Source organism: Protopterus annectens, chromosome 11.part0 (genome assembly GCF_019279795.1).
Source record: "Protopterus annectens isolate FY-2018-M chromosome 11.part0, PAN1.0, whole genome shotgun sequence".
NCBI classification, from domain to species: domain Eukaryota; kingdom Metazoa; phylum Chordata; order Ceratodontiformes; family Protopteridae; genus Protopterus; species Protopterus annectens.
In genome coordinates this window covers 1159100260-1159113707 of record NC_056745.1, presented here as the reverse complement: position 1 = coordinate 1159113707, position 13448 = coordinate 1159100260, and the positions used below count along the sequence as shown (strand labels likewise).

Genomic DNA, 13448 nt, shown 5'->3' with positions numbered 1-13448 from the left:
GTCTAAGATTTATATGGAGAGCTGAAGATGTTTTGAAGGTTCAGAACAGCAGGGTTTTAGTTTTGGCGGGGTTAAATATTAATTTGTAATGTCTAAGCCATTTGTGGAGTGAGTAAAGATCAGATTGTATTTGTGACTGAATGTCATGGAGGTTGGGACAAGATCTGTAGAAGACCATGTCATTCATGTATAATAAGATCACTGGAAGGTGAAGAAGGTCATTGAAAGTTTGTTAATGGCAAATTTCTAAAGGGACAAGAGTGGATCTTTGTGAAACACCTGTGTATAGAAAAGCTTTTTGGGAAAATAAAGATACTATTTTTATTATAAAGTATCTGTAAGCAATACCACCAGCTGGTCTCTGAAACTTCCCAGGTTCTTATCTAGCAAGAGTTTTACTGATGCCTATATTACTAAGGCAATGTGTCTTCCATTTAAACCCTGTCTAATGTCATGCTCTTAAATGTTATTAATATAAATGCTGGACGCTCTATCAACTGTCAATTTGAAAGTGCATTTTCCTTAGTAAGTTATCAAATGCACTCTTTGTCAAGTGCATATTACATCAGAAGCAGGAAGTTCAACTTCCTGAGTAGAAGGTAAGTGGTTTAGGTTGGGATTATACGCAAATGTTTACGTGTTAGAGTTAAGAGTAACTTAGGGTTTGGTAAGAAGAGAGATTTAGTTGGTGTGTGCATGTGTATGTGTGTGGGTGTGCGCGTGTGTGTGTGTGTGTGTGTGTGTGTGTGTGTGTGTGTGTGTGTGTGTGTGTGTGTGTGTGTGTGTGTGTGTGTGTGTGTGTGTGTGTGTGTGTGTGTGTGTGTGTGTGTGTGTGTGTGTGTGTGTGTGTGTGTTTTAGACTTAGGTTGGGAGAGATGCACAGTTGTGCACTTATGATTGTAATTTAGTGATAGTATGCACACATGAGCAAGGTGAGCCATGGGGGTGAATGACCCCTGATCACCTTATACATGTCTACAAATCCTAACCCTACTCCTGCCCAGTCCTAACTCTACACATTAACTTACCAACCCTCCTGTCCCTAACAGTACAACTATCTAAACTAATTTGGGCTAAAGATATCATTTGGATTTGGATTAACAATCAAAAACAGAAATCTGCCTGCTTTCCTTTTTTGATCATTTTAGCTGTCAATTTTTTTTTCAGCTTATTTTAGTTGGTTGTTTTTTCATGTCTTTGTCATTCTGCAGTTTGTCCTGTGAGTTTATATATATATATATATATATATATATATATATATATATATATATATATATATATATATATATACAAACTACAAAATAATTAAGATGTTTATGTTTATTAATATAGTGTTTGCATGTGCCAAGGTTGCATCTTGACGTGTACTAGGAAGTCAACATTTTTGTTTTCAGTGTAGTGTGGGTCACTTTCCAGATGTCGACTTTTGTGTTAGTCGACCATCCAAATGGTGTGTGTGTGTGTGTGTGTGTTTGTGTGCGCGTGTGTGCATGTGTGTGTGTGTGTGTGTGTGTGTGTGTGTGTGTGTGTGTGTGTGTGTGTGTGTGTGTGTGCATGTGTGTGTGTGTGTGTGCATGTGTGCGTGTGTGTGTCTGCATGTATATGTGTGTGTTTGCGGAGTGTGTTCAAATGTATAAACTAATGCAATGAACTGATATCCCATCCAAAACTGATTTTCTGCCTTATAGTCACAAAGCATGTGGGTAAATTCTGGACCACCCCCCCCCCCATAACTCTGTAGGATAAAGTAGGAGTTGGAGAATGAATGGATACATTCATTTTTTTGCCCAATTTATTTTTATTAATTTTTCCAATATGGAATAAAAGTAGAAAAAAATAACCCAGTACTCCACCAAGCAGCCGGATTATACAAGAGAAACATAGACTAGTTAACTGAGATAAAACATCTGTTCTGTATTTAAAACAGAAAGTAACAAGTCCTTCAAGCATAATAACTGAATATATCATAAATATCTAGATCTAAGTTAGGGCAGGTCAATCATAATTTGATCTAAACTTTGTCACAATGCTTTCCAGTGAGTGTTTTTTTTAATTTAGGAGATAGCTTCAATGTATTTAAATATGTGGTTATATAGAAAGAAACTCGTATCATGGAAATCTCTTGCACATTAGTCCAATGAGTTGCCATGTAAAACTTTAGTAAACTAGATTGTGCTATAAATAATTATGCAGTTTAATTCGTAAAGTCCAACCCAAAATTTAAGATGCACTGCAGCCAGGGTAAATCATGCACTACAATATTGGCATAATCATGTTTTTTATTAATACAAGTCCTTAGTATCTTCACTGGAATAGGTAAGAAGGAAGCCTGGTTAAAAGGCACTGTTTTTACAGAAGTTAAACAGGCATGAAAATAAGTAATACATTTTGAATATAATGCTAACCGAAAGTTTATGAATTATCATATTTTATAACAGGTGATTGAAATGGAGTTATAAATGAGGTGAAGGATAAAAAATCAGATGTTAAAATCTTGAAGTCAAATGTTTCTAGGCTATTCTAGACATGAAAGAAGCTCATAGGCTAGCTGATTCTTTTTTGCTTAATGTCCTTCTTACTACTTTAGTATGTACAAATTGTAGTCTAGAATAAATTTCTTCTTAATTTCAGATGTTCATAGTCTCATTATAAATAATTTCCAAATAGGAAAGTATTTTAAATAACTCCAAGATGCAACTTTAATTCAACTCATTAAGTTTTTAAATACAGTTAGAAAAGACTCAAGTTAAAAGCTAAGCTATGGGGTTAATTTCTGTCACAAGAATCATTCTTAAAAAGTACAGTGTGCAAACAGACTGGGCCTTTAAATATAATAAGAGTAATTGGCTATGACCTTATGAAAAATATTCAGACTTAGAGAAACAGCTAAAATGGTTAAAATCAAAAATTATCATTGGACTGGCTTCAAGTTATCTTGGACTAAGACCAGTTAAACAGTCACATTTTTGAATGGGTCCAAATGCTATCTAAATTGTTGTAATCAAGCATTCAAATGCAGAAACAACCTACTAATATTCAATTAAGCACTAGTAGGAAAATAAAATATAATAATGCGGTTTTACAAACCTTTTGGATTTCTTTTCAAACTTATATAACTCTGCCAAAGATTCTGACATTTCAGTCTATTTAGATTCTTTATACCTTCCTTCTATATCAGCTAAACACTCTGTGTTACTCAGTAGTCAATTGTAACTACAAGAGATATTGGATTGGATCAGATCAGTAAAACATCAGAGGGCCCCCAAACCTGAGGGTGTCACTTTTGATTTCTATAAAATCTTTGTGTTACAGAATGTATTTATTTTTATCACACAAACAGGGATTTCATGGGCATATCAGATTCATATCCTGATCACCAAATGTGTATCTCTCAAACCCAAATTGCTTTTAACCTGTAGCACTGATTAATCTTGGAATAATGACTTTTGCTTCCATTTTGGCAAGCAGATTAAATCCAGTTTTACCTCTTTAAAATTGCCTTACCAATCTCACATTTTTACATCATAAGGATGCCTCAGATCAGACATTTTTGTTAAACTCTCTCTCTTCTTAATAAATGAAGGTCAAAATGAGCCCCTTTATTGTTCTAACAACATATGCCGTTAAGGCCTTTGATAATTTCTGTTCTGTTAGAAGCTTAATTTGTCTAAATATTTTGTCATCTTGATATGCATTCCATATTCTAATCATTTAACTAATTTCTGTTTAAGTTTCCTCATTCTGCAGTCAATCCACCTCAAAATGTTACTTCACCAGGCTATCATCTTTCTCATGCTTAATTTATATAATGGACTCTTTCTTGTTTATCTTTTTTCAGCCTCTGCTGTTCATTATCCTACCTTTAATCATATAAATCCTCCATTTTAGGCTTTTGCTGATGACATTAACATTTACTTTCAATATTCCAAAAATGTTATCTATTGTTAACACAATTTTTACTTACTTGAGTTATTCCATTAATATTAAAAGGACAACTATATTTCTTCAATTTGATAACGCTTGCCATATCAGTCCATTTGATCTGTTTGGGATTAAACTATCTACCTCACTGAAATACTTAGTAATTACATTTTCTCAAAATAATTTTAATTATAACATTTTCATATGCTTTACACTTATCTTCATTCTTAATTATGTATTAAAAATGTGTATAAATAATTGCTGCTTCCTACCTTAGTCTGTATTTTTTGCGCCTAGGTCATGACTAAAAGGGGTCTCTGGATCAGCTCATCCACCCAGTTATCAAATTGTAGAATAAATAAATAAATAAACATTTACAAAAACATGGTCATGAATTTAACAAGACATACCAAGCTAAAAATCCTTAGCATTCTTCTGCTTTCTAATACTGAATAATTAAAATTAAAATTTTCCCAGACATTGATATGTTCTACAGCTTTCATAACATTAATTTCAAAAAAAAAACTTTGTGTCTATATATAAGGAACATTCACACTTCATCTGGTTTCCTAAATCAGTTAGAATAACGTATAGAAATTTAGCTGTGACCAGATTTTGTGGTGATCTAAAACTTCCTAATTTTCATTGGTATTTTCTGATTTCAAGATCTTCCCTTTGTCTTTTTTCCTAACACTAGTAGTCTCATCTTTCTCCAACTTAATGTAAAATAAGGTGAATAATCTATGTTAGGAATATGGTGTAATTATATGGCCATACATTTCATGTCTAAAAATTATTAAAGATATTTCAAGTAAACATTATTTCAATACAGTTATCCAGAACTTTTAAAAGTTTGTTTAATGAAATTACCGTATTCTGTATTTCACATTTTGAAAGTCTGACCTTGAGTTATGCTAAAATGTTCACAGAGAGATCTATGATATTAACGTCTGACCATCTTCTTTTGAGAACCTGTTTGGTAGCAGATTTATTTGCAGGAACTTTAAGTCAGCATCTGAGAACTGTATGTTTTATCTAATCCCAAAAGTCTATAGTACCAATGTTAAACATATGTGGATAACTTTATTTAGTTATCTGCAATTCAGTTGTGAAAAAGTTGCTACTTTCACTTTTATTGCTAATCTTAATAATATCTGGATAACTTTGTTTAATAATTTACAATTCAGTAGTGAAATGCTTAATCTTTTCTTTTCTGTGAAAGGGAAACCATTATTTCCCAAACTAGCTGCTTCTACATGATAGTTGATATCGGATTTACAATTTGAAAATCTAGCTTTTCACATATCGCATTGTCGTGATCAGGATTTTTCACCAAAAAAATGTAAACTAAGAACAATAGAAAAAAGCTAATTTTTTCCATTCCAATTAGTATGCTTTTTGAATGAATGAAAAATGTTAAATCCTTTAATTCTGATATTACTGCTATGTGATATATCAGAGAGAGAGAGAGTTATTCTAAATATATAAGCTGGTGATACAATGAGAGTTTAAGTGTATGCTTTACACTGACAAATTCATTTGAGTATGCTTTCACTTTGGCACTTTCTAAATTAGCGACACTGGTTAAATTAAATAATTTTAGTCTTTGAATCAAAAGTAGTCTTGCAAAAATATTTTAATCCTAAGAAGTATGGTATATCCTGAGAAGTTTAATAACATCTGCCACAGGACTGGTTCCCATAGTTTCACATAATTAGACTAAGTGCAAATAATTCTGTCTAACATGGCTATGATTTCTCAGAACCCATATCTTTGCTATAACCCAGCCCTGTTTTGTGTTAAGTGACAACTACGTTCTCAGTAATATGTTTGATTAGATAAGTATGTGACATCTGGTTGAGAAGAGAAACATCAGTGCAGTATATTGTTTAAGACCTCTGATGCCAGTAATTTGGATTCAGGCATAGACAAGGAAAATAATAAATAAATAAATAAAAATGGCTTAAAATGCATTGCGCTCACCAGTTATACTGGAAGATCAGAAGACTAAGTTCATACCTGGTGCTTGGAATCATTTCCTAATACTGAAACTACAGTGCAGCACAAGGGGAGTGACACTCCTGAGGTGTTGTCCTTTATACGAGATATTAAATTGAAGTCCCATCTGCTTGAGTTGATTCTAGTTCAGGTAGATGTAAAAAAGATCCCACAGCACTTAATAAAAATAATGGGGATGCTTTTATTTCTTTCTTACACACTTTCACTCTTTAGTTTACACTCTACTTTCTTTTTACACTTCAAATATTTTTACATATTTGTCACATAAAAATTCACATCTTTTCAAATTACATTTTTGTTTTCCAAAGCACCCCTTTGTCACAACCCAATTTTAATTCTTTGTAACACTGTTTCACCATCCTAACTATTAATATGAAACAACTATTCTTCCATAAAAGCCATACACTTATAAACATGATTTTATCTATACCCAGGCTGAACCTGAAAATGGTCTATTGTGATCAGTGTACTACCCTGGTAAACAAACTAAATAAATAAATGTACTTGTTTACTACAGTTTGATTGCCTGTTTCTTATTTTCCATACAAAACATACTCATTACGACATTCTCAAAATAGAATTTTCCAGAGTCTTCACCAAAATTCCTCTAGTTAGTATGATCTTACTTTTAGTCTGCCCTGAAAATGGACCACAAGACTATTGGAACTAATCTGATCAAGAGAATATAATTAAATAAACAAAGTGCATGGTGAGTGGCTAATGCCTAGTGAGGTATAATCTCCCCCAATATTACCTTTAGTTTTTAATAACTTTATTTTAATAGAAGTGTCTCAAACATCATGATCAGTTCATTATAAAAATCTGTTTAAATAGGCCTGTTTCTAAGCCCTAATTACTAACTCTTCCTAAGACACACACAATGTGAGGTAAGAGGTATTCCTACTGTTCAGAAGATTGTTCACTCATACACATACTAAACCAGAGTACCTGTCATTAATATTAGTTAAGACTGTCAAGCACACTGCAAGTCTTGGAAAGTAATCCTTAGTTGCTAATATAACAATACAACTTGATAGCAAAACAGTTAATGTCATTTTTTGATAGCTTTTAAAAGAAAAATCATAACCAGTAGCTCAAGGCATGTGTCAAGCTCACACCTAGCCTATGAGATAGTTTTAAGTTTATCACAGTAGTACAGTGGTTTGCAAGTGTCTATCTCAAACACCTTGGTTCTACAGTTCAGCTCTTAGCAGAGGTGTCTTCTGTGTGAAGTCTGTACATTCTCTTATGTGCTCATATTGTTTTTAATTGGAGGTCACAGTTTTCTTCTATATCCTGAAGACATGAACTGGTGATCCCCTATATTGCCTATAAGTATACATTCCGTGTGTGTGTGTGTGTGTGTGTGTGTGTGTGTGTGTGTGTGTGTGTGTGTGTGTGTGTGTGTGTGTGTGTGTGTGTGTGTGTGTGTGTGTGTGTGTGTGTGTGTGTGTGTGTGTGTGTGTGTGTGTGTGTGTGTGTGTGTGTGTGTGTGTCTGTGTGTGTGTGAGAAAGAGAGAGAGAGAGAGACTGTCTGTCTTCCACTGAGTGTTGAGATATGCTTCAACTTCTCCATGACTGAATTAAGAGGGTGATCAGGGAATGACTAAATGAATGACTCCTGTGAGATTCTAAAGTACATATAATTTTAGAGCTATACTAAATTGAGGTGATAGAGTATAGTCTATATAAAATAAAATCTACAGCCCTGAAGGAGTTTTAAATTTCAGCTAGGCCTGCAAAGCATGCCAGTAGAAAAAGTGTACATGTGTTCATTCAAACTGTAAACTTAAAGTCCTGCAAACTAATTTTCTGAAGTCCAGTGTTTTATAAAAAAGCTTTTCTTAAATATGTTAAATGACCTTAAACTGAGTATTCTGTGAAAAATTCTGTTACTAGCTAAGAATACAATTGCAGTCAATTTCTGGTCAGCTTCCCTAGAAGAAGAACGGGTAGACTGATGGCTGGAAGAACATTAAGCTTCGGCAACATAAAGTAGGTTATGGATGGAATGGTGGTGAATCCATAATTGGATGATTAGGTACATTAGGGGATGCCATTTTATGGATGGAATGGTGATGGGTCCATAATGGGATGATTAGGTACATTAGGGGATGCCATTTTATGGATGGAATGGTGATGGGTCCATAATGGGATGATTATGTATATTAGGGGATGCTATTTTATGGATGGAATGGTGATGGATCCATAATGGGATGATTAGGTACATTAGGGGATGCCATTTTATGGATGGAATGGTGATGGGTCCATAATGGGATGCTTATGTACATTAGGGGATATCTTTGCAGACAATTTTCTTTACTTTATTTAAAAAGGACAAATCTCCAGAACTTTTTTTTTATTTGTAAGTATAGGATCCAATAGATTTGGAATCTACCAAAGGTGCAGTAAATATGCATCACCGGTGTCACAAGAAACTTATTTATTTATTTATTTATTTAAAGATACGCAGTGGCATTTAAAGATAATAATCTTGATTTTCATTGTTTCAAGATATGAAAGTCTAGTGGAGTGGGTACTGGTCGTTGTTTCTGACTGGAACAACTGGCACTGGTGGGTTGAGAACTTGGTCAGTCATTATTTATCACAGGTAGACAGGAAGGGGTAAGACTATTTATCTAGTTACTCTGTGTCATTGCCTTCACCATGAATGCTGATTTTTTTTTTATTTAAGTTATCAAGAGCCACAATGTATCACAAACAGAGGAAAAAGGCATAAGGGAATCTAAGCATACCAAACACCATTAAACAGGGTTTTAAAAAGGCAGTGAAAAGTAATTGATAGGTACATGGACAAAGGATATCTATTTATTTACTGAAATAATGCTGCAGTTTTATTCAGAGAAAGGCATCCTTATTTCAGGATGTGACAATGGGTGTTCATTAAGCATCTTTTAGTATCCTCTGAAGAAGTGCATATCAATGAACTGACAATTCTGTAAATTATTGATTGATTGACACAGTAAGTAAAAGAAACACAGAGGGGGAATGGGTAGACTTGAATGGCATATTTATTAACCTATTTTTTTTTATTAAACTGCACTTGACATTTATCAAAGATGATTATTTTCTTTACAGCAACCACGAGCACAGTTGGACTGATCACCTTTCAGTATCACAAAAATAGGCATTTGATAGTGTTGGTCTAAGTATTCCAGTGTAATGTCAATGTGGAAGAAAAATGCACAGTATGTGGGAGTGGAAGACAAAAATGCAGCTTTTCCTTTTCTGAACAATATGCACTCAGATGTGTACACACAGATTTCTTCAGAAAAGTCTCAAATCCATTAAAGCCGTTCACAGTAGAGTGATCTGGGATCGAACATATGGACATGGCACCTTAAACCTAGGCACCTGAAATGTCTCAGTGCTCCTTTACTATGTACCTTCCCTGGTTATAATATTTTGCAGTATCATTCTGGTTTCTTGTTCGCTCAGTCTTCACACAGATATTCTTTTATCTGTTACAGTCCTTACAGGCCATATTTGTAGATGACTTTCGAAAACAGTTACTGTTCATGAAAAATGCACTTTGTACAATTTGGGAAGACAATATTAAAGCCCAGTTGACAAAAGCAACATCTGTTCCTGCCAAACTATCTTACAGTTACCATGACAAATAAAAGCAGGTAAGTGACAGGTGATGTTAATTAGTGAAGTCAAACTATATAACAGAAAATAGGAAGAATAAGTGCATTTAGTGTTTTGAAACATTCAAGTCAAAGAATGAAAACAATACAGTAAAGAATCTAGTTAATAGGATGTTGTGATAACTGTTGTGCTAAACATTAGAAAGTTTGCATTTTGTCCTTATCTTTAAACTGTTACTCTTTGAAATACTTCACTTGCCAGAGCAGTAAAACCACCTTTCTGATGGCTGGAAAGGACATACATGTGTAATAAAATGATAAGTGATGTGCAGTTAAAACAATTTTGCAGTATAATAGTCCAGTCTGGTTAATACATCTCTGTGATAAACTTTCATTTGATTGGTTTGGCATATATATATATATATATATATATATATATATATATATATATATATATATATGTATGTATGTATATCCAATTATTTAGTTATAAATTTCAAACAATGCATTAAACCAACTCACAGTGTCAGGCTCAGTTCGAAAAGAACAGGACTGTGGGCGTGCCTTGCTTCCTTTTGGACAAATAGTCTCTTTCATTTCATACTTTAATACATAATTCTTCTCTCCACCATGTAACACCTGCAAACAATCACAGACACTTTAAAATTAAGAATTACAATGACAACAAACAAAAAAACACTTCTTTATAGAAGCTTCACTTGCAGCACTGGTTCAAATCATATTTAATTTACTTCTACATTTTACAGACTGTGCCAAGTGTCGTTTAATGAAAAGCTGAACAACAAGCTCCAATACTAAGCGCTTTCACCATCAATACAATGACTTCTTCAGAGTAAAAGGAGCATCAAATTACAAGCTTTAAATACTCACTGAGCTTTTAAAATGACCTATCAAAATTCTTTTCTACTTAAACACATACACAGCATGATAAATAAAAAGACATATAAAGTCACACCCTAACAAACATTTTCAAAGCGCATATACATAATATTATTAAAATATAATAATAAATACTAATAATCATAAATAATATTCATCAAATGTTTCACAACAATATGAACTAGAAGTAAAAAAAAACTCATATTGAATACTTATAAACTAACACAAACATCAAACAATCATTGCCCTCTGCTTCAGTATGGGCATAATAGAAATGTGATAATTGAGCCCAGGGAATAATGTAGCATTCAATAAATCTTGCCACTTATATTCCAAGGACTCAATTCTAACATTATCGTCACACCCTCTTTCACTTGTCAATACACGGTCAATAACAAAAAATATGAACCTCTTAAAATTACCACACACAATAGAGTGTGAATATAAGGCATTATGAATGTCTTTGTTTTTAATAGCCCTAAGGTGTTCTGCTATCCTTTCTCTTAACTTCCGGGTGGTTTTTCCTACATAATAGCTTGAACATGTTGTGCATGTTGCCAAACAGATAACCATCCTAGAATTGCAACTACATTTACCTGGGCATGGAATTGTTCTGTTATACCCCCAAACAGTCACGTAGGGTCCATCGTTAATATATTTACAGTATTTGCAAGCCCCGCATTTATACATACGTGAGCATATGTATTTTTCTTTCGGTCTTTCTAGTAAATTTTTGATATTCCTACCTCTGGAAAATGTTACTCGTGGTGTCTGTCCTAACCGTTTTTAACATCTGCATCAAATGCTGAATCCCATGCTTTTCTAATAATTTCAATAATCTGAGGTGTCTGATAATTATATTTCAAAACAAGAGCTCTAGAGTCAAAGACTCTAAAATCAAGGGGTTCAGATCTTCCAATTATACCAACTGTCCCACCCAAATCTTTAAAAATGGGTGAAAATGATGTTTCCCTTCTTCCCATAACCTCATTTCTAACTGATATCAACAATTTCAATGGGTTTCCTCTGTCTCGAAACATCCCTACCAGGTTATACATTTCTTCCTGGTATGTCATATTGTTGCTCACGAGTCAAGACAGATGAACCATCTGTCCTTTCACCACACTTCTATGCTGGTGTCAAAGATGACAACTTGAAAAATGTAATAATGAATTACTATAGATCTCTTTTCTGTATATATTACTTTCCAACCCTTTGGGTGTTTTGATAAGCTTTATGTCCAAGAAGTCTATCATTTGATTGTCCCACTTGAACGTGAATGAAAAAATGGAGTGGTGGAATTAAGATACTCAACAAAATTCTTAGCTTCTGCTTCACCTCCCCTCCAAAGAACCAATATATCGTCCAAGAACCAATTGTAAAGTACAATCCATTCAGAAAAAGGGGAAGGGAAGAGAAATGTCTCCTCCCAGTGAAGAAGTACCAGATTTGCAAAAATGGGGGCACATTTGGCCCCCATTGCTACTCCAGAAATCTAATGATAAAATTCACCATCAAATGTCATATAATTGTTCTTGAGTATCAATTCCATGAATGTTACTACATTATTTAACTTTACTCCATTTAAACACTTGCTTTTGCATAAACTTTCTCTAAAGTATTCCAATCCTTCCTCATGAGGTATGGTTGAAAAAAGATTCACTACATCTATTGTGAGGAATGTCCAATTCATGTCTTTTTTGTCCACACTCTTTAGGCATTGTAAACAATGCCAAGAATCTTTCAATATGTGGCAAAACCCGGTCAACAACCCCTGTGTATTCTTATCAACATATGCCACCAGTGGCTCAGTTTTAGAGCCCTTTGCTGCCACTACTGGTCTAAATGGCGGATCATTCAGACTTTTATGGATCTTGGGAATACCAAACACAGCGGGTGTCACCGGGTGTTCTACCATCAAAAATCTGTACTCGTTCTCCTGGATTCCACCCTCTACCAGAGTGTCCATTAAGAACAAATCAATCTTATGATACACTATGTTCATTTCACTCCTAGAAACCCTCTTGTAGGTGGTGTCATCATCTAAAATGCCATGCATCTTAGCTGCATAATCAATCTGAGACATGATAACTACACCACCTCCTTTATCGGGCTTCATAATTCTAACTTCCTTATTAGTAATCAATTCTTTTAATGCTGACCTTTCAACCTCAGTTAGATTATCTGATCCAACCACATTGTGCTTGTTTTCCATATATCCTCACATGTTGTTTAAAGATAACCTTTCAAACATTGCTACATCCTTATGAGTAGTGGTACAAAAGTGCTTTTCCTAGTTAAAACTGAGGGTATCACATTTCTTTGATTGTTTTGCCCTCTAATGTGCAGAGACAAATTTAATTGTCTTGTATATAATTTCAAACTAGTAAATAAATCAACCATGTTATAACAGAAAGCAGGAACAAACATAAAACCCTTAACCAATAAATCATGATTCAATTCTTTTATTTCAAGAGCACTAAAATTGTAAATGGTAAAACCAGCTTTAGTGCTAACATCACATTTCAATGCAGCAACTTCATTGCTATGGTGCAATGCACTTAATAACATATCACTGACTATACTGTTGGTATTAACATTTTCACTGCTAAAACAAGCATTAAGCTTGTGTATGTGTTTAAGTAGAAAATAATTTTGATAGGTCATTTTAAAAGCTCAGTGAGTATTTAAAGCTTGTGATTTGATGCTCCTTTTACTCTGAAGAAGCCATTGTATTGATGGTGAAAGTGCTTAGTATTGGTGCTTGTTGTTCAGCTTTTCATTAAACGACACTCGGCACAGTCCGTAATTGGTTTGGTTATTTTTACTTAGTGTTTACCCTGTTGGGTTTTTGTTTTACTTCTACATTTTAATTGCATTGCTTATCCTTTATATGGACTAATAAAAATATATTTATTCAGGGAATTCATGAATTCTGCATTTTTTAAACATTTGTGGAATTTTGTAGAATTCATAAAATAGTGAACATACTTGTAA

General features: G+C 33.8%; 1 protein-coding gene across 1 annotated transcript in view; it reads right to left on the bottom strand.

Moving 5' to 3' along the window:
* The window catches only part of LOC122815758 (kininogen-2-like), a 340159-nt gene that overhangs the window by 290422 nt on the left and 36289 nt on the right, over nt 1-13448 (bottom strand). The window contains exon 2 of the mRNA XM_044088520.1: nt 10074-10190. Coding sequence (XP_043944455.1) covers nt 10074-10190 — 117 coding nt within the window. The remainder of the gene's footprint in view (nt 1-10073; nt 10191-13448) is intronic.